This window comes from Pyxicephalus adspersus, chromosome 2 (assembly GCF_032062135.1).
Source record: "Pyxicephalus adspersus chromosome 2, UCB_Pads_2.0, whole genome shotgun sequence".
In the NCBI taxonomy this organism is placed as follows: domain Eukaryota; kingdom Metazoa; phylum Chordata; class Amphibia; order Anura; family Pyxicephalidae; genus Pyxicephalus; species Pyxicephalus adspersus.
Window position 1 is genome coordinate 24,878,912 of NC_092859.1, and position 20,396 is coordinate 24,899,307.

General features: G+C 37.3%; 1 protein-coding gene across 10 annotated transcripts in view; it reads right to left on the bottom strand.

The window, feature by feature from the left end:
* Nucleotides 1–20,396, bottom strand: part of WNK1 (WNK lysine deficient protein kinase 1) — a 93,536-nt gene that overhangs the window by 26,398 nt on the left and 46,742 nt on the right. For 8 of the 10 annotated variants that reach the window (XM_072400074.1, XM_072400073.1, XM_072400069.1 and 5 more), the window contains exons 5-10: nucleotides 10,990–11,078; nucleotides 9,663–9,882; nucleotides 8,716–9,043; nucleotides 7,587–7,741; nucleotides 1,808–1,879; nucleotides 755–883 (exon numbers count right to left, since the gene is read on the bottom strand). In XM_072400074.1, the coding sequence (XP_072256175.1) occupies nucleotides 755–883; nucleotides 1,808–1,879; nucleotides 7,587–7,741; nucleotides 8,716–9,043; nucleotides 9,663–9,882; nucleotides 10,990–11,078 (993 nt within the window). Of the gene's footprint in view, nucleotides 1–754; nucleotides 884–1,807; nucleotides 1,880–2,627; nucleotides 3,726–4,855; nucleotides 5,114–7,586; nucleotides 7,742–8,715; nucleotides 9,044–9,662; nucleotides 9,883–10,989; nucleotides 11,079–20,396 lie in introns of all 10 variants that reach the window. The other 2 variants (XM_072400075.1, XM_072400066.1) reach the window with 2 other exon arrangements.

A 20,396-nucleotide genomic window follows, 5' to 3' on the forward strand; every position in this document is an offset into this window, starting at 1 on the left:
TAAACAAACAATGGGACCTCAATTTTTCAACATCCATGCATTAATCTCTGTGTTGAAGACAGAATTATGTCTACCCACAATCTTTAAATCAGCTTAAAACTTCTGAAAATGTCAGCAGAAAAAAAATTGTCATGCAAGTGGCTTTACAGCAGCTAAGCGGAACGCTTTCTTTACTATTGTGATAAAAGCTAATTTTAAGGTTGTTAAAAACCCGATAATGATGAAGTTGCGTACATTTTACTTACAAAGTTGCTGGCTTTGATGCAATATTTAGGATGGTGGTCTACTAGGGCTGCATTTACAACATATGTGGTTTAGTGAAGGACAATAAAAGTTTTGCATGTTTTGTGCAGTGCTCATAAAGTGCAGTTGCAAATAAATGCAAAGGTGAAAAGTAAAAAATACATCATAAATGCAACAAAAGAATGTGTATAAGTGTAAATAAATAAGACACACTCAACTTATGCATAATAAGGTTTAGGTAATCAATAAAACAATTTTGCAAGGCCAGGGTGGGGTCTCATTCACTACAGCCTAGAAACAGAGGAACAAAGGGTTTGCCTCAGTCCAATGTTAACAGTTGCTTGAGAACAGAAAATATGGTCTCTCCCACTAAATATTCTTCAAAACCTGAATGGACCTAACCCATTGCCAAGGTTCCAGAAATAGTTTAAACACCATTTAAATTGCCATTTGTATGATATATTTAGCATGTATATTCTTGTATGCATACAACCACACAATGCACACTGACCTGGGAGGCAGAAGCAGTGGCTTGGGTTTGAGTCATGACAGTTTGAGTTGGGGCAGGCAGACTGGACACAGCTGTTGGAACCGGGTACTGTGCTGCCTGATGAATTGGAGATGGCTGATGAAGAACACCCTGAAAGAGAAAAGAACACATAAGTTTTATCACAATATTCCCCACTACAAGAACTGGCATCATTGAATCATTTCTTGAAAAATTAGTGGAAAGAGTTTTCATTACGGATAAAAATGGGAAGTTTTTTTAAGCCTTTCTTAAGTTATCACTTTAGAGTGACAACTCAGTGATTAAGCATATGCATATATAGGGACCTAAATCCTAAACACACACAAGTTGTGGTGGATGACCCCAAAAAGACTAGACATTCAGTTCAGCAAAAACTGTAATCTTTAAACCGGCTCATTTGTATGTAAATTAACATATGATGCAATCCTTTCCTTTTGCTTTGGGTAATTTTCCATCACATGGTAGTGAAGGATTCAGGTTTCATATGACCTTTTGAACTGCTAATATCGACATACATAACTTCAGAAACCACATGAACCTAAAAATGAACAAATTAGGTGAAACTGCAAGAAATATTGTCAGGTATATTAAATTTATTAGGCGTTTGAATTAAGTACGATTGTTAAACAAACAAAAAAAAAAGGTCCAAAAGATCAAATGGAAAAAAAAAAAAAAAAAAAAAAAAAAAAAGAGACCACACGTTCCTTGCTAACAATTTTTTTTGTTGGCATTACAATAAATAAGATTTACAACCTCTGCAAGGTTTTTATTACCATTCTGTAACCCATTAGAGAGACTTTATTTATTCATCCAAGGAAACCTTTATAGAAATTCTACACTACAGATAGCCCTTGCCAGAGTAAAAAGAAAATCCACTAGGGATACTGGACGTGAATACAAGGACTATGGAAACACAAACTGCACTGGGAAAGAAAAAAAAAAAAAAAAAAACCACACACAGAATCCAATTCTTCTAAACAATACACACACAATTGCCGTTAGAATTACACCTTAATCAGGTAGGTGTGTACTCACCTGTGTATGAACAGCAGGCTGGGTGCTGATTCCCACGGACGGAGCAATGCCCTGTCCTGGTAACTGTGCCTGCTGAGATGAAATCAAATGTATTAACATACAAAAAAAAAAAAACAAAAAAAAACAGTTTGACCCTCAAATGTACAGCTTTGGTAGATACACCCTGAACGTAGTTTGTATACAAACTTGTTATTCATTGAGAAACCTTTAAGTATTACCTAATACTGTATACACAGAATGTGCTTAACTTGTTATCTATAGCCAAGGAACCTGAGCATTTGTCACTTATGAGCTATCACTTAACCAAAGTTGTGGAACTAAAATAAAATCTCCTGTACCCACTGCTGTAGGCTTTTGCATGAGTTTTGGGCAGCTGGCTTTGAGGAAAAATAAAAAAAGTTACCTAGAAAATGTTTTGAAACGACCAAGTAAGGTTATTCTCTGTTGTAAGGTCTTTAAAAGTCCACCTACCCAATTTATGCATGAATAAAGACATTGTGAAATATTGACAGCAAAAAAAAACAGGGTAACAAAAGAAAGTGACATGATGAATGCAACTTAAATATTAGTGAAGACTCTGGGACTGGACTAGCACAGTTACACAGTTAAGAAAGACTTACAGAAAAAAAAGAAAAAATTTAATATTTAGGGGTTTATTGTTAAAAAAAAAATAAAAATAAATAAAGTCTGCATTCATGCCTCATTTTACAAGGAGGAAATGAAAGATATGTTAATCTGTTCACCCAAAAACCTAATGCCAACCAGCAAGCAAGCTGTAATCACAGGAAATTAAAATCCATGAAGTCATGATCTTAGTAACCTTTTGATTATAAACAGCAGATTGCATGGGGAAGGCTGCAGCTCCAGGTTGTGGAAAGCAGAAGACAACATGAGACTCCGGAAATATCTTCTGAGCGTAGGTCACAGAGGTATCTGAAGTAACTCCAACTGCAGGTGGTGAAAAGTAATCCCCAGGGTCTGAGGAATTTTGCTGTGATGAGTCACTGGAGTACTCTGAGCTGCCATCTGGTCTATATGCCCCAGAGAGAGGAAACATGGAATCTGGGACAAGGTTGTTGCACTGTTCCTCAGCAACAGTCTGAAGTCGGCTTTGCAGTAAAGAGCTATGTGTGACCTCCTCCAGTTCAAAAGATCCACGTCGTGTTCGGTAGACACGGTGTGGCAAATACACGGCCCCCTCCGGTCCTGAAGAGTGCATATGAAATTCAAACACACAACCTTGATGCCCTTCACTGCCCTGGGAGAGAACTGGAGGAGCAGACTGAGGAACAAACACTTTATGGTACACTATATGAGGCTCTGCTGTAACTGGTGCCGATACACTGCCCTGCAGTGAGGGTTGGTTTGCTGCAGTCTCAAGCCTCAGACTTTGGGCTGGGCGGGCTATATAAGTTTGGCCAGTCTGGTAATCATATACTGAACCATGTTGGGTTAACACTGGATCTTTCATGTGACTGGGTCCATCAACTGCAACAAAAGCTTCCGTTTGTGCACTGTATGGCACACTAGCCAAGTACACAGCCTCCACAGGCATCATCTGGCTATCATTAGATGTTCCAGGCCTTCCTTCAATGAACAGTTGTCGGTCAAAGTTGTGCTGTCTCTGGTTGGTATCTGTGGAAGACCTGAGGGGAGACTTTCCTTGAAGAGTCACCCCATCTGACCTCCAGTTTACACTGTCTGTGGAGGACAAGAGTGGACTTGGTCCAAAGGACCGCGTGTGAGGTGAACCATGACGAGCCTGTGACTCCAAGAAGGAGGTGCTCTTTCTTCTCTGTGTGCTGGGCAGTTTGGGAGATGAGAAGGTGGGAGGTGGAGAAAAAGACATGGGACGTTCATGAATGGTCGTGAAAAAGTGCGGCGCCTCGGGAAAATTTGGATGCACCATGGACTGAGGCTGCATTAACATGGACGAGATAAGTGACACATTTAAACAGGTAAACAAATAAGCACAATTTCTTTAACAGACACTAACAGGGAAGAAATGACAACTAATTGTCATTAAATACATGCTTGGGTGGCATAGTGTTAATTTTGACATGCTTTGCCTGTATTGTTGCTTTCTAATTTGTAAAAATACACATTAAACAATGAAGTTTGATTCTTCACAGATACTTAAATATATGGGCAAAACCAGAAAAATTAAACCTACTAATCTTTTTACTTTAAACATTTAGGCAAACTACATTTGCAGTAAATATAAAATTGTAATGCAGTAACGGATTTAAAAAGCAACGGCAAAATAGCAGCCTTTTTTTTTTTCTTTTGGTGAAAACTAATGTTCTCTAGTTGGAAAACAATAAAAGAGGACTGGTGTTTTGTGGTGTTTGAGTCTTCAGTCAATATACACTCTTTCTTTTCCCCAGTTCTAGTAAAATCCCCCCTTTTACATTTTGAAGATTAAGATTTATTATAAACTTGATTTATAGAAAAACACTGCAGAGCTGCCATTAGAGGTAAGCAGGTGCATAAATACCAGTAAATATTTAGAAGGCCCAACTACATTTATGCTCTTGCAGTAAACCAGTGTATAGCCCAACCGGTCAAAACTGTGCCCCTGCCTATCATTTTTGGTAGGTGATGTACTTAGTCAGTTCAAGGCCTATGGGTTGTGCAATGACCGTACCAATAATTAAAAAAAGCAGCTTCTCTGTGCTTTTTGTAGTACTTATAAATGTCAAATGATGGAATGTGGGACAAAAAATATGAATTACCCAACTTATGCTCAGTTAAGTTAGTTACTGGTTGTAGAACAGCTTGTATAAACAAATAATCTTAAAGAGGAGTTAATATAGGATATTGTAATAATGTTACCATAAAGCAACTCTGTAAAAAGTCTAAAGGACAACAATTAACACCTATAATGGAAGGTATATTGACACGGAAATAATTTAGAAGTTCCGTGCAAGATGAACCATACCACCAAGACACCAATCCTGCTCCTAAATTCCAATATGAAAGTCACACCCAGCCACATGTATTTAATGTTGACTTATCTGCCATGCCAGAGTACACAAGACCACATACAGGGCTGGAATAGAGGGTAGGCAGGCTGCAGCGGCGCTGATGCTTGCGAGGGCTCGGGGAATGCATAGGCAGGACGCTCTCAAGAGCCTTGGAAAGAGTTTCAGCAAAGGATTCCTCGGGGGATGTCCTCAGTGGAGAGGCAGGGGCAGATGGAATAGGAGGAGGGGTGCAGGGAGCACTGGGAAGAAATGCAGGTGGGAGAAGGGTAGAAGAGGAAAGAATAGGAACACAGACTGACATGCTACGACCTCGGCGGGGCTATGGGAAAGAACAAAACAATAAAGATGGTAATAAAAAATAAAAATAAAAAAAATAAACACAACACAGGAAATAAATGTCAACAACTGTGAATGAGAATGTAATGATGTATTGTGATAAGGCTTAGAATCATAAGGTTGTAGAATAAGGAAGCAGAGTCTATGCCTTAAAGATTTGGTTACAGTTAATAAAAGATGGTTGAAGAGTCACATTAGTTTATAGTAAATAAGACCATGTGTTAGATTTATTATAAAATGACAGTTAAAGATTTATTTTTGGACAAAACTTAAACAGAAAAAATGGTTAATATAGAGTGGTAGAAAAAAAAAGAAAAAAAACACAACATTTTTTACTATATACCATCCAGTGAAAACGGAGATGGGGGGGGTCGTCATTTATGGTGGTATTTTGCAGTGTCAGTTTCACCATACAGTTATACATTGTAATTGGTCTGCTTGGGCTTGCTCTTACACTAGATTATAAGGCATTTTACTCCTACAAAGGCAGCAGTGGTATAATCAATTTCAACCTTTATTCACATTAATACAGCCTTTTAGGCCTAAATTGAAGTAGGCAAACTGGACAACCAATCTCAAATTTTAACATTTGTTTTTTGTTTTTTTTAGAGGGATCACCAGAGACACTGTTACCAGAAACCATTTCCAAGTATATTTTAAAACAGAAATGAACTCGTTGGGGGCTGGTGAGCTTCTGCCATAATCAAAAGCAGCTACCTTTGCCGCCAACCTTATGGCAGACTTCTGAAAGCAGAGCAATCCTCTTTGGCCACTGCATAGGAGTTACATTGTCCCCAGCTGCTGTTCTATATGACACCGTGGCATACAGAGGCAAGCTCCACACTACACCTTGCAATGTAGAGCTGAAACAAAAAGCCACCAGGTGTCTTGTATCAAAAAAAAAAAAAAAACTTAGTAGGTTTCAAGTTGAGATCCACATTAGGGGTAAAAAAAACAAAATAATTTTGACAATGAAAATAAAATATCAGAACTTAAAGTGTATTTTTAGTCAAAGCTTTTTAAGGACCACAAAACTGGTTCAGAATAATAGGACAGGTATCCCCAAAGATAGATTTATGTTCACTCCTTGTTCAGATGACAAGTTTCTTATGTCCCTTAAATTGTGGCTAAACATACACCAATTTTTATTCCACAGTCTGAGTACAATAAAAACATTAGTGTGATTTGGGGTACATCAAAAGCTTGCAAGATTTTGTCTATGAAAACAATGTCAACCAAATGTTTGGTTATGTTATACAAGGTCCATCGGAACCCTTACAAACACTGAGGCTAATATTCCATATAACCACAGGTGATGAGGCCATAAGAAATCATTGTGGCTTACAGGCAAGCATCATCATAAATAAAATAAAAAAAAATTTGGTTTGTTTTGGTTAGGCAGTTAGGTTTATTTAGATCAGTTTGTTAGAAAACAAACCTGAGGAAAGAAGTTAAATAGTTGTGTTCTTGACCAGTGACAGGAATGTATTATATGTTTGTAAAAATCAAATTCAAGCCGAACAAAACATCATAAGATAAGGAATAGGTTACATGCATATACAGCATTGGAGGAACCCAACAGCTAAGGAGAAACGTTCAATCAGGATGGTAATTTGATGCAAGGAAGGGTGTAAAATGCATTTAAAATCATGCATTATTTTGTATAAAAAGCTGATCCAAAAGCGCATATGCCTACAGCATCAAAATTCACATACATCATACATAAAATGTTTTGTAATTTATCTACTCTGGAAATTATTTAAAACTGCTCAGCATTTAAAGTGTGTGTATAAAGAAATAATATGCACGCCTCTCCATCTTGTCACCTTCAAAATGATGAAGTACAGAAAAAAACCCTATTAAAAGCAAAAAATCCAGCAAGCTCCTAACTTAATATAGTGAGGCGACAAAACTTTCTCTGCTGCACTGAAATCACACAGTATTGTCATATCTTCAAAGTTCTCCACTGCTTGATTACAGAACTTCACACTTTTGCAGGATCAACTGAGTATCTCTGTACTTGCACATTTTTAAACAAACAATATATGAGAGGAGTGCATGTATTGCTGAGATGTACATATGTTGGCACAGACATACACCAACAGTTGGTCTCCACAAATGGAAACCTGCTATAACCTAAATCAGTCAATGTTTTCTATACACTTTTAGGAGTCAACAAGTGAAAATGGTAACCAAAATGTTACTTTAAAACTGTGGTTAGAGAGTGATTGAGTACACTTTGGTAACTTTACAAAACATTAGGAGGAAAAAACAGTAATGTTCAGATATGCAGGATGCAATTGTGCATTTGTGAGTTCTGTTTTACGACAACAAATTTTTGGACTTCAAGAGAAATTTTTACTACAGCTAGCAGGATGATGTAGTGTCTAAGCTGCCAAAGAGTTGTATCAACATAAAAACGTATATAAGAATACAAAAACAGTTTGTTTACTTACCCCAACTCCTGGCATAGCTGGAGTGCTATATCCAGACATGGTGCCAGAAGGCTGGATGGGATCCTGTTGGGAGCCATAGGAAACAGCTTGCTGACTGCCAACTCGAGAGTCTAAGTACACAGAGGAGCCCTGCCCGCTGTCTATGGTTCCATCCGCTGTAAGAGTGGAATAGAAGAGAACAAAGGCATGAGTGAGCTGGCACAAAATTTTAATAAACTAAATAGGTACAAATATTTTTTTCAGATTGTGTTGAAAATACCCTAGAAAGAAACTAGAATAACCTAAAAAACAAAAAACAAAACTACCTTAGTTAGTTACATTTTCTCACTGTTGTCCATTAAAAAGAGAAAGAAATTGATTCAAATAGTACTACCTAACACATTCAGACTTTCACAAACCACTTAAAGGTAAAGTCTAGAAAACCATATAGGTTAAGTACATATACAGAAGCTCCTTACCTGTCAAAATATTTGTATTGCTCTCTGCAGTCTGGAAATGTACAATGCCATGCAGGACAGTACAGCCAGCATGGTGTCCTGACATATGTTGGAGATGGAATATAACTTGGCTATCTTCCCTTCCCTGCCTATGACTGGACAGTGATGGATCAGCAAAAGACTAATATCTCTCTGCTGTCAGCAAATGAACATGGATCACACTACTTTGGCTCCTAAGTAGTGCCCTGGCCCCTTTGTTCTGATCCGGTTGTCCTCTCATTCTGAGTTCATTGGGGTTCTATAGTATCTGCCTTGAGTTCAGCTTATAAAGTCATAGCTTTTCAGGTTTTATAGTGAACTTTTCAGACCAACATTGGAATACCCTGCTTAAGAACACAAGCTGCCTGCTATGACTTTATAAGACAGGTCTTTCACACCTGTATACTGATATTGCCGACCTAAAGGAGTGCCACACGGGCCAAAAACAGCACACTTATTGGACAGGCTATTGCAGTTTGCAGGGCTTATGGTAGGAAACTGTCTTGATAAAGAAAAAATTAGACAAGCACACAAAATAGGATTTATTCCTGTACAAGGATTTATTCAAGTATATGAATACACACTAAACTATTCACTTACTGCCTTGCATCAATCTAGCTGAAAATATGCAGTTGAGTACCAGTACTACTCACATGTCACAGATATGTTGGGCTGCTGGTACTGCAGGTGCTGATCAGCTTCAGGTTCCTCAGGCTCCACCTGGGAGACCGAGGCATTTGGAACATTGGTAGGAGCAGGGGCTGGACCAGAACTGGGTTGTGCAGGTATTCCTGTGCCTTGAGGTGGGCTCATATGTTGCGATTCAGACGTCTGCTGGCTGATGTCCTCTTGTTTTTTTTTTTCCTGCTCCTCCCGCACCTGTTGGCGCTGCTCTCTTTTGCGTTTAATTAGCGATACTCTGTCTTTGATTGCCTTGGCCATGGTTTTGTGATCACCTTCACAGACATAGCCAGATTCAACCTGTATAAAAGGGTTGACAAACAAAAGGTTTTTCCAGCTCTGTATGTCAAGCTAAAAACAATTTACCATTATTAGAACTACCTAAATGAAATCTGTTCTTTACAGACAAAAGTTCATGAGACTCTAATATAGAATATTACAGCTTTCTGTGGGTACAGTGCACAAGACCTCAAGCACTCCTAAGGGGAACCGCTCCAGCACTATTTGGTTAACCGGAGCATGGGCTCAGAAAATCAATGATAGCTGCAGATAGTGCACCAGTGTCAATGGCTAAACACAACACTTATTATATTCATACATATGTAAATCAAAAGGTGTGACATTTGATTTTTACATTAAAGGACACTTACACTATTTTGTTTTCCAATGAAATGGCATCCTATTTAACTGCTTATTAACCCTTTGTTAACCTCATTGATCATTTTTGCATTTAGGTGAAGGTGAAAGGAAATCTCCCCAAGGAGGCATATACTATCTGCCCAACCTCAAATCCTAAACGAAAAATAAATTGCTTTGATTTGAACAGGAAATTCTAATACAATAAAATGTGGGCGTTTCACATGATCACAAAGTTTTTCAGATGACAACTTCTATAGGACAAACATTGAGGAAAGCTCACCATTTCCTGAGCTACATCATCAGGGACATCTCTGTCCAAGTCAAAAGAAAACTCTATGGCTTCATTATCCTTGTATTTGCCCTTCAATTTCTTAATATCTTCAATGCGCAGCCAAAGCTTAATAGCTATCTTCTCTCCATCATCCTCCTCTGCCAGTTCAACTCGTACTCCTGTCTCTTCTTGAAAGAAGGCGTGGTTCAGCAAATCTTTAATGGCATACCTAACCAAAACAAAGCAACAAGTTCAGAAAGTGCAAACATAACCAAACCATACACTGGAACCTCAAATGTGACAACCTTTTTAACATGGAGGAGACCTGGGCCTGGTTTACCCAGTAAAAAGTTTTAACAGTCCTATAGGAAGAAGGAATATATCTTGAATCTCTATCCTAATTTTTTTTTTTTTATTTCACACAAATCTGGTTTACTATATGTGAGTTTAAAATTATAAGGACAGAGTAGTTTTGGAGGCACATCTAAAATCAGAATAGAAATCTGCAAAACTAGAAAAATGCCTAACCAGAGTTTTGGCACATACAGGGATTGATGGAAATGATGTCAAACAACTAATAAATTTCTAAAGGAACAAATAGTATTTTTTGAGAATCAGGACTTTTGAAGGAAATCTCCAGGCCAGAAAGGGGTAAAGAGTAAACAATTGCAAATTTATCAGGCAAGGTTGGATTTTTTGTTAACAATAGTAAAAAAATCAAAACCATTCTCTATGTTACAATCAATGGTCATATTGGGTGGTAAAGTTGATATTAAAATCAGATCAGTTATTGACCAAATAAATAATACAATGAATGTTTGTAGTCCCATCACAAAAAGCTATCAGTCGAGGAAAGAATGAGTTAAAAGTTATTATTGTATGACCAACACAGGAAAAAAAAAAATTGACTTACAAAAAATTGAGGGAAAAAAAAAAAGATGCAAAATCCCATCTTTGGCTTTTAAAGTGAGGATGATGTATGAAAATGTTGAAAAGTGGACTGAAAATCTAATCGTGCCAATTAGGAGATAAACAAAGATTTTTTAAAACGAAAAACAACCTGGGGCAAATATTTTGTAATGCCTGTTTACAAAGAATGTTTTAGAGGAACAGGCCAGAAAACAAGAGGTAGACAAAACTGAGCAAACAATTCTGTACAATCAGGACGAGGAGGAGACCGAACATAGGAGATACAACAGGGAATTGGGATAAACTATGTGGTATGCACCCTGTAAATCTTTGGAACTATAGGTTAAATATAAAAAGAACATTGGCCATACACTCCAGAAAAAGAATATGAAGTTGCATATTATAATCCTAGGGCATTGTAGCAGACCTTTCGTCTTTATTCTGACGAATGCATCCCTCGATGATTTCTTTCACTTCTGGAATTGCAACCTTATCAAAGCTGGCTGGCTTCACACCCTATAAAAAGGATGACAAAAACACATGATTCAGAGGAAAAAGGACATCATTTTATTTGCAAGTACCTTGCCAGTATAGCTATAGCGCTTGTAATTTATTTTCAGCAGTTAACAATAATTAAACTTGTTTATGGCAGAAGAGTCATAAGGTAATCAGCACAGGTGTGTACAGACAGAAAGGTTGGAAATCCACTCAAAGAAATGCAAAGTATATACATGTCCTATTTTGTCTGCAATGTCCATAGTAAACTAACCTTTATAATACCCATGGAAAAAAGTATAAGTTGATCAAATGACTACAGCCACCCACAAGTGTGTAGCATTTACAATATTTGGTCACCTGTCAACATACTCCAGGCCATGCAATAGGTGTGATGGCCAGATGGCCACCAACCTTTGGTCATGTAGTGAATCTGAAATCTTGGCAGACATCAAGCAATGGGTACTCTGCTACAAAGTGGTCACGTGTTATATATATATATATATATTTTTTTTTTTTTTTTTTATTTATTTTATACCAATACATCACTACTCTCTGGGACTAAAGCACTCCAGCAAAGTTCCCTGGACAGGGGAACCTGCATGCTGTAATTTATTAATTTAACATGCATGTAAGGAAGTGCAGAGTAAAGACCACAAACTTAACAACCGAGAACAGGCATACAACCCCCAGAGCACTTAGGTAAAAAATAAATAATTATATAAACCCTTTAAACTTGGGTTTAGTAGGAACACTGGTCTGTGGGTCATTTTGGATAAATGTCTGACCTATATTGTGAAGGAGACTGTTTTTATAATGTACTAGACCTTTTTAATGGATTCCAGTAATAATTTAACAAACCAAGCGAACACTCTTGCTAGTATGTGATATATGGTGGGCAAAAAAAAAAAAAAAAAAAAAAAAAACTTCTCAGTAGCGTCAAATGGTGATAAACCAAAGTAGATTAGTTAATTGTCAGAATGTCCAAAGGTGAGTCTGTTTGTCTTCCTTTTTATAAAGACAGTGAGAATTTCATATACTTCAAGGACCTTGGTATTAAACTAGATAAAGATCCTTAAGTTTAAAGTAAAGTGGAGAGTCAGGGAGATTTGTGGCATTACATTAAAAAAAGGTGCAACCACTTAACTGACGATTATTACAACATTAAAGACGTTTCCTAATGGTATGAAGATACAATAAAGTGTACATTCACAACACTAAAATGCTGACTGGATGGTATTCATCTATAAATCAAAGTGTGTTACATATGTAATACAGATACCCACAGTAAGGCTACGTTCACAGGTTAGATGATTCTAGTCCGATAATCGCCTCAGGCTAGTATCGGACGAGATTCTGGCATGTGTACAGTGCTGTCCGACGTCGTTCATGGATATGTCCTGGCAGAATGATGAACGATTGTAATACAAGTGAAGGAGAGAGAATGCAGGCAGGTGCAGCTCTGTCCTTCTCCTCTCTCAATAAAAGACTGAACGAGCGCTGAACATACTGCGTGCGCCATTCTGCTCCGTCGTTGGAAAGGATCATTAAAGATTCTTTCCATCGACAATTAAATGTGTGTACATAGCCTTTTTGAAAACTTTTCAGTAGCTGCTAATAATTTTAAATACATGAAAAACCAACTTCATTAGTTAGATATCAAGAAAAATGGACAAAAAAAATATGATTTGCTAAACAATGCAAAGAATTCTTGAATCTGTGAAAAATAATAAATAATAATAAATAATCTTAGTCTGTTTCCGGTCACCCTAGAAGATATCAAGGTCCAGAGGAATTTTACCTACTAAATGTGGATTAAAATTAGAAGGTAAACACAAAATGAATATTCAGGCTAGATATGCACGACAAAGTAAAGTTTAAAACCTCAGCTGAGAACCATTGACCCACCTGACCGCCTGGGCAGTCCCGAGAACAGCAGCAGCAGTGAGAATTTACTATAAGGATGACGGGACAAAACTCCTTCCACATATAATCCATTGAAAAGAGAAGCCAAGGTCCAGAAAAGGAAAATTTTACTATGTCACTGAATGCCAGACAAAAATGAGCAGTCGGAAAAACAGATGGACATCATTACTGATGTGTTAAATCAGGAAGCCGAGAGAGAGGAGTGTTTGCTGTATCCAGAGGTCAGTGAGAAAGTGAGAACAGGTAACTTTCACTCTGCTCCCACCCACTATGTGCACAGCCTCGTTTAGACCAAACCCTCCAATTCTTAGGTGAAATTACAATCCTCATTAAAAACAGAGCCTTCCCTAGTCTCAACCTCTAGACTACACTATCTAGAATCAACCAAACTATACACACTGATTTAAAAAAAATATTTTATACACACATTGTGCATTTCCATATTGTAGTAAGGTAAAGGGGACAAGGTCAAAAAGATGGATATTTTCTGTGTCTCAGAAATAAAATATCAGCTAATTGTAAGAAAAGTTGAATATGCTTTACTGTACAATACACGATAGTGACAAAAATCTGATAACCAAGACCACATGTGCAGATTATTCTAACATACATACTATACTATTCTAACAGTTTTTTTTAAGCTGGGCGGAAAAAAGCTGTAGGCAGGTGGTGGTCACTGCATTGTGACCCAACTTTTCAGTAACCACCCAAAAACAGCCAGGTGCTTATTAAAAAGTGCTGAGTGGTGTGCCCAGCTAAAAGGGGCTGGGGGAGAATACTGTACTAATTAGGACCAGAGTTAAAATTCTACAAATGCTTCAAAGCCAAGATTGTATACCCAACTAAAATCAAGAAGTTTAATGTATGCAGTAAAGCAAGAAAGCATCTCCTGTTTTAAGTTTTGAGATTTCACATTTCCCTACTGAAAAAAGAATATTGAACCAACCAACTATAGCTTCTTCCTACCCAGCTTAACAAAATTTGTGGGGGGAACACTGTAGGAGGAACACATTTGTCTGCAGGACCTTGACTGACTGAAGATCTGACTGAACTCACCACACCTAATGAGGCAATTACTGATGTAACAACCCCACACTGAGAGCAGGCAGGTTCCTGAGGGCAGTCTGGTAAAAATGATTCTAGGACCCTGACTAGAGAATCCATCTGGTATTAAAGTCCCTGTCGGGTGGTGATAAGACTGTCATAGAATTAAAATTTGGCACACTTGTGAGAACCTTTCTGTGTAAAAAGTTACCCAATCAGATCTTTGGTTTAATCCTACAAGAAAAAGCCAGGCCGTGTTTGGTGTTATCAAATCCATCATCACTGACTATTGTAATATATTTGAAGATCAGAACACAAGAGCATGATATGACCAAATAATAAAAAAAAGTCATTATGTAGAAAATCACAATGATTAAAACTTTATGAACAACACTCAAGATGCCGTAAATCAAGTATTAAAGAGCTGGTCTGTACCGTTTGCTATTCATGTACAACAATCACTAATGCATTCAGGAAATGCTGAATGTTAGGTAGTTAAGGGGAAAAAAAAACTTAAAACTTCAATTTACACTGGAATTTATTGCTGGCAATTTGCTTTTTTTTTTTTTTTTTTTAAAGGACAACCTATACTGCTCTTATAACACTCCCAAGTTCATATTGGGGACAGAATGGTGACATTGACACTAATATTCAGTCTCCCAGCAGGCAAATGGTGTGTGAGCATGTGAGTAAAAACATGGAGTCCTAGTTGACAAAAGCATGACCAGTAATAACATTCCATCTATCCTAATAAGTAACTGCTTTAATCCTACCCTCTGCTGGTCCGCATGCCCTGGGCCTCAGTGCTGGAAGAATAAAGGGAAAGTGGGCAGACTCGCTGAATACAACAACAAGGTAATTACTGTAGTCATTATTTCTAGCCAGTTTAGAACAAGACTGAACTGGACTGGTTCCCTAAAGTCCAAAACAAGTTCCTTTTCCAAAGATAGCTGACTGACCACGGTTATTTTAATTAAATGCAACAACTGACATCAACGCAGCAGTTTAAAACTGGCTGCAAACTGAAAAACGCAGATTGAACCTGAAGGCTCAAAGGATTTTTATTTATTTATTTATTTTTTTTTAATTCTGCAAAAAGAGACAAACATATGGTATATGTTTTTCCTGCATGGGCATAAACACATTCAGGCAGTACAAACTCAGAGCATGCCCAGACACCTCCTGAATTGGCATATGCTGAGGAAAACTAGGAATAAGCAAAGCAGCAATTTCCACTAACAGGTTTCTGGTTCAGGCAACAAGCTCATAAGTGTGAGACTAAAGAGAAACTATGAGCTTTGTAAAGTAAAACAAAAACATAGCCTCATAAGAGACCGATGGATACAAATTTCAGTAAGGTAGTATGATAGACTTTGTAATCACTATACTTTAGGAACCGCATAGGTGACTGGTAGTTAGAAAAAAATGCAATCCAACATACATGGGCATTTTTGATGCCAGATTCCACAATAGTATTTTACTCTTTTCAAACATCGGTGACCCTTTTATCACAAACTATCCTATGGCATCTCTGTAAATTCATTGACCACCTGCAGTTACTCTCTTTTCAAAATAAGAGGAAATGGCAGAGCCTCAATGACCTCTACCCTGTGCAGACTTCTACAGAGAGCTCACAAAGCAATAGTACCAGCTCGTGGTCATATGAAGCACATTTTATAGTAAGTTATGTAAATAAGTAACCAGGCCATTACAAAAACATAAAACTTCAGGTAAGAAATGAAGCATGGGATTTATGGGGTGCTAGTAAAGACATATTGAACATTACTGTGAAATTAAAACAGGGTTGGAAACCCAAAATCTCCAGCTTGGTATACAGTGTTTGGAAGTCTCTACTGATGTTTGGTTTGGAAAAACTTACTACATATGCAAAACTCTTGTCACTGTATAAGGGGAAAATAATTTGGGGTCACCGATTACATTTTCTGCTTCGTATCTTAGCACTTTCTAATCTTAGAAATTTTAGTGCCAACCAGTTTTTATGCAGGTTGAAACCATTCTGAAGTAGGCTTTAGGAACCTAAAAGTACCATATTGCTGGACAGCCAAGAAGAAGTGTAACAACTGTCCACAAGTCTGCACATTTGTCTTGCTCAACCATAGGCTTACTGTAAAAGGAATGCACAGATTAGCAATCAACAGAGTAGCCCTGACACCTATTTGTACAGTCCTTGCAAAAAAGTGCCCTTCTCCTTTGCAGCGCAGATACAATCTAAATGAAGGATTTTAAAACTAAGCTTTCTTTTTTGGGAATAAGGGGTGCAAAGGGTATTGAGTATGGACCAGAGTTCAGCTTTAAGCAATGCACATTCCAGTTTTATAAACTAAAGTTAACCTATGACATTATGTTGTTTATGGCATAAGTGGAAAGCACCTTGAGCTGTTTACACTGGAATAGAAAAAGTACAATGTTTATATTTTATGAAAATATCTCAGGCTTTAGTTTTCTAAGGCTGGTTGGCCTACAGTTCTTCTGTTAGCTTAAAGTGAAATAGTGTTCAAGATGAGCAGAGGTATGGAATAGTATGCAGGAACTAGGTCGCCAATAGCTATTATTAAAACCTTTAAATGTAACATACATGCCAAAAAGGACATTTCATTAGGGTGTGTACTTTTGGAGTTCAGTGCATATTCTAACAAAGTACAACATGCAACTAAAAGGAGCTCATACAACTGGCAATGCTTCGAACTGAGAGGCGGTCGCTTAGAACTGTCAGTCTGCAACAGGAAGTACTGTTTCCTAAAGGATCACCAGGCAAGAAACTTTGCAGCTTTTCGGTTTTGTAGAAAGTAAGGAGGGAGGAACAGCGCAAAGATTTTAATTTCCACTTTCCTATTACTCTGCTGATAAGCTTCTGATTGCATTAAAACCTAACCCTTTACCCTATTTATTCACCTAAAGCATAAACCATGTGAAACTTCAACAGAGACTTCTCTGCTCTATTTACTTTCAGTGGGCTGCTTCTTCAGATATTTGGGTTTCTGACTGTGTGAAGTAGACACTTCCTACTAGAAGTGTAGCGAAAATGTCTTTTAAAAGAGAAAAGGGATGCAGGAGCAATGGTGTCAGTGAAAAGGGACCATGAGAGACAGCAGATCAGAACTAAAAGTCTCCCACACCCAGAAGCATCACTGTTAAAGTTCCTAGACAGGCATTTAAAAAGGGTATATCTTATTTTACAAAGTCTTAGGACACAGATGAGCTATTTTTTTTTTTTTTTAGCCAAGTATATAACTTGCAAAATGCATGTATTGACAGCTCAACATGACATGCCACTGTCAAAAAAAAAAAAAAGAAAAAAAAAAAGTTGAAATTCACTTTAAAAAGTGACCTAAAATGAATACTCTGATCAAACTCAGGAAGACGCCATAGCGCTGATCGGGATCACAAAGACCCGGATTCCACACTTCTACATTCTCACTTAAGCATTTGCAGTGTATTCAGTGCTATTTATCCATTGTGATTTTAATAATCTTTCTTTGCATTAATACATTATGATTCATCAGAAGAAGGGATTAACGTGAAGGAATTACTGTAACAACCCTTTACTGAACACAGTGCGTTACAAATGACAAAAATCTGACCTCATTTTGAACCACAATTACAGATGGCAAACAAATCAGGATTCCAGTGGGGTGGGGGGGATGGGGTAAGCTTGGGTAAAGGCGACATGAAATAAAAATTTGCACAGGGCCAAGAACACACTAATTCTTTTAGAACACAAAACAACAACATATATATCTCTATTTATAACTAAAGTTCCACTTTTAAGAATCATTCCAGGTGATGTCTCTTCTGTAATACCTCCTACCTGCCTAACCACTCCAGATATCTGGCAAAAAGCTAAGCTGCATATCCTTACATAAAACTCCTAATAACTTAATTTAACCTCAGTACCACATACCTACTAGATATAAAGTTTTTTTGGGCAGGGTCCTACCCCCCTTTTCACTTTTTTGTAACCGTCACTTGCAACCTCTATTGTTCAGCATAACATATTATGTTAACTCTGTATAAATACAGTTTAATATTGTAACATACATCAGAGACAAAACATTTTGCTAATGTCCCAAAAAATGTAATATATTAAGCTTTTCAGTCCTTAGTCCTTAATTTTTTCATACGATTCTAGTTTTCTTCCTTATTTTTACCTGGTGATCCTGCCATTAACACACACTTTCCCAGGCTAAGTAACTTATGATGCAGCCGTGTTGCACTAATACAGGAAGTGTTTTTCCATCAACATGGGAAAGGTTTTACAGTACACAGAGCTGGGGAAAATGAAACTGATGACAAATTTTTGCAGTATTTAAACTGAAAAAATGCTATAAAATGTATATTTAAAAATGAGTTAAAAATGGAAATTTGGATATTTAGTGTTACCACATCTCTCCTCATCCTTTTTTCAATGCTTGAAACTGGGATTGCAGTATATGCCATTAAAGTGGATCACATGATTTAGCTTTCTCCCACGGGAAAAGAATCTAAAAGGCTGACAGTTTAAATCAAATCCTCCACAGCAGCTCAGGGAAAACATTTTAACAAGTCTCTAATCTGGGATAAGAGAGTATGTGGTAAAAGCACTACAGCAAATGGACGGCCATCAGCAGCAATACTAAGCATCCACCCTATTCTCCTAACGAAACATGCACAGCCTCATCAAAGGACTGGCCTCACTGGTAATTACTCTGTAACAAAGGAGGAAAGCATTTATGAATCTACTAGATTGTAAGCTCTTCGGGGCAGGGTCCTCTCCTCCTGTATCACTGTCTGTATTAGTCGGTCATTTGCAATCCGTATTTAATGTACAGCGCTGCCTAATATGTTGGCGCTATATAAATCCTGTTTAATAATAATAATAATAATAATAATAATAATAATAATAATAATAATAATAATGAACCAGATACTACAGAGTAGACTTCAGGGCCAGGTACCGATATTAAGGAACTACTCTGTCAAACACTATTATATATATTATATACTTTTTCTATAGGAATTTATTTCAAGGTGGACTTATGAGGGCAAATATGTGGAAGCTGGTACTGCTAAATTGTTCCTTAAAGCACAAAAAAACCCCATCAGAAGTCACAAAAGGCATACTTGTTACAAGCAAATCACTCACTAATTAATGAGCACAGGCTAAGGTTGACACATCAGAAGCCTGCACCTTTCCAAACACAAGGGAGCAACAAAAACAGGGAACCTGCTCATAGATTTATCACATTTATCGCCTGCCCATTATAAAGAACACAATGGAATAAGATTTACATAATTTGTGCTCTTTAGAACAAAACGTACAACAGGCGGGTACAAGCCACAGGTAATATTCCACCTACATCTGATGAGTACAAAGGGGATTTCTAATAAACACTTTTCCTAGAATTTGTTTACCTGTTGAGATTTACTTGTGTTTAAAAACATATGAAAGTCTTAGTGGGACCTGCTGACTGGTCTCGTGGGACATTTAAACTAACCAGCAGTATTAAAAAAATACTTTAGTATTTAGATAAATCACACAACTTGTTCTTGGAGGATAAACTGTATAGTTTTAAAAGCAATGTCTGTGCTTAGTGCTTCTCATTTTAATGCATTCCCACTGTGGCTACAATCTTGGTTGTTAAGCAGGAGTTAATTGCAGTAAAACAAAGATTTATTTGTTGGCCAATTTACAAAGCTCAAACTTTTAAAACCCATCGAAGCCTAAAATGGAACAAGAACAAATTCTCATGGCAATCAGGTGCGGACAGAAAATCACTTTGTGAGCTATCAAAACAGTAATTAATAGAAATTTTTATAAAATGAATGTGAATATATTAATAGTGTGTCATTTTTATTTATTTTTTTTTAATAGAGGGAAAAAACATAGGCCAGTCTATCATTTTCAGGTTGGTTGGTTATGATGGTTACTTGCTCTTTTGCGCATTTTTGGCAACCAGTAGATGGTGTTATGTCCTCATGGTAATATCAAACAGCAAGAGGCTGTTACATACTTTATATTGGGACACAGCACCATCTACTAGAGTGTTACTAAATTTTGTCACCAATTCAAACCAAAATATATGATGCAGTTAAAGATCCATATTGGATTATGAGGGATCTCAAAGGTTTCCTATTAGTAAATATTGCTGAGCTACACAGAAGTCAATGAATTGCCCAGAAGAGTTGTAAAAGGTTTTTATTTTTTAGATAAAGCAGAGATTAACCCCCTAACCGCTAAGCCCGTAATTTCTCGCACTAAATATTTTTGCTTTTTTGGTTAACCCCGTATTTTTTCGCCTACACTAAAATCCCCACTTACCTGGTCCCGCTGTGCTAATCCAGCGTCGGTTCCGTGTTCCAGCGTCGGGT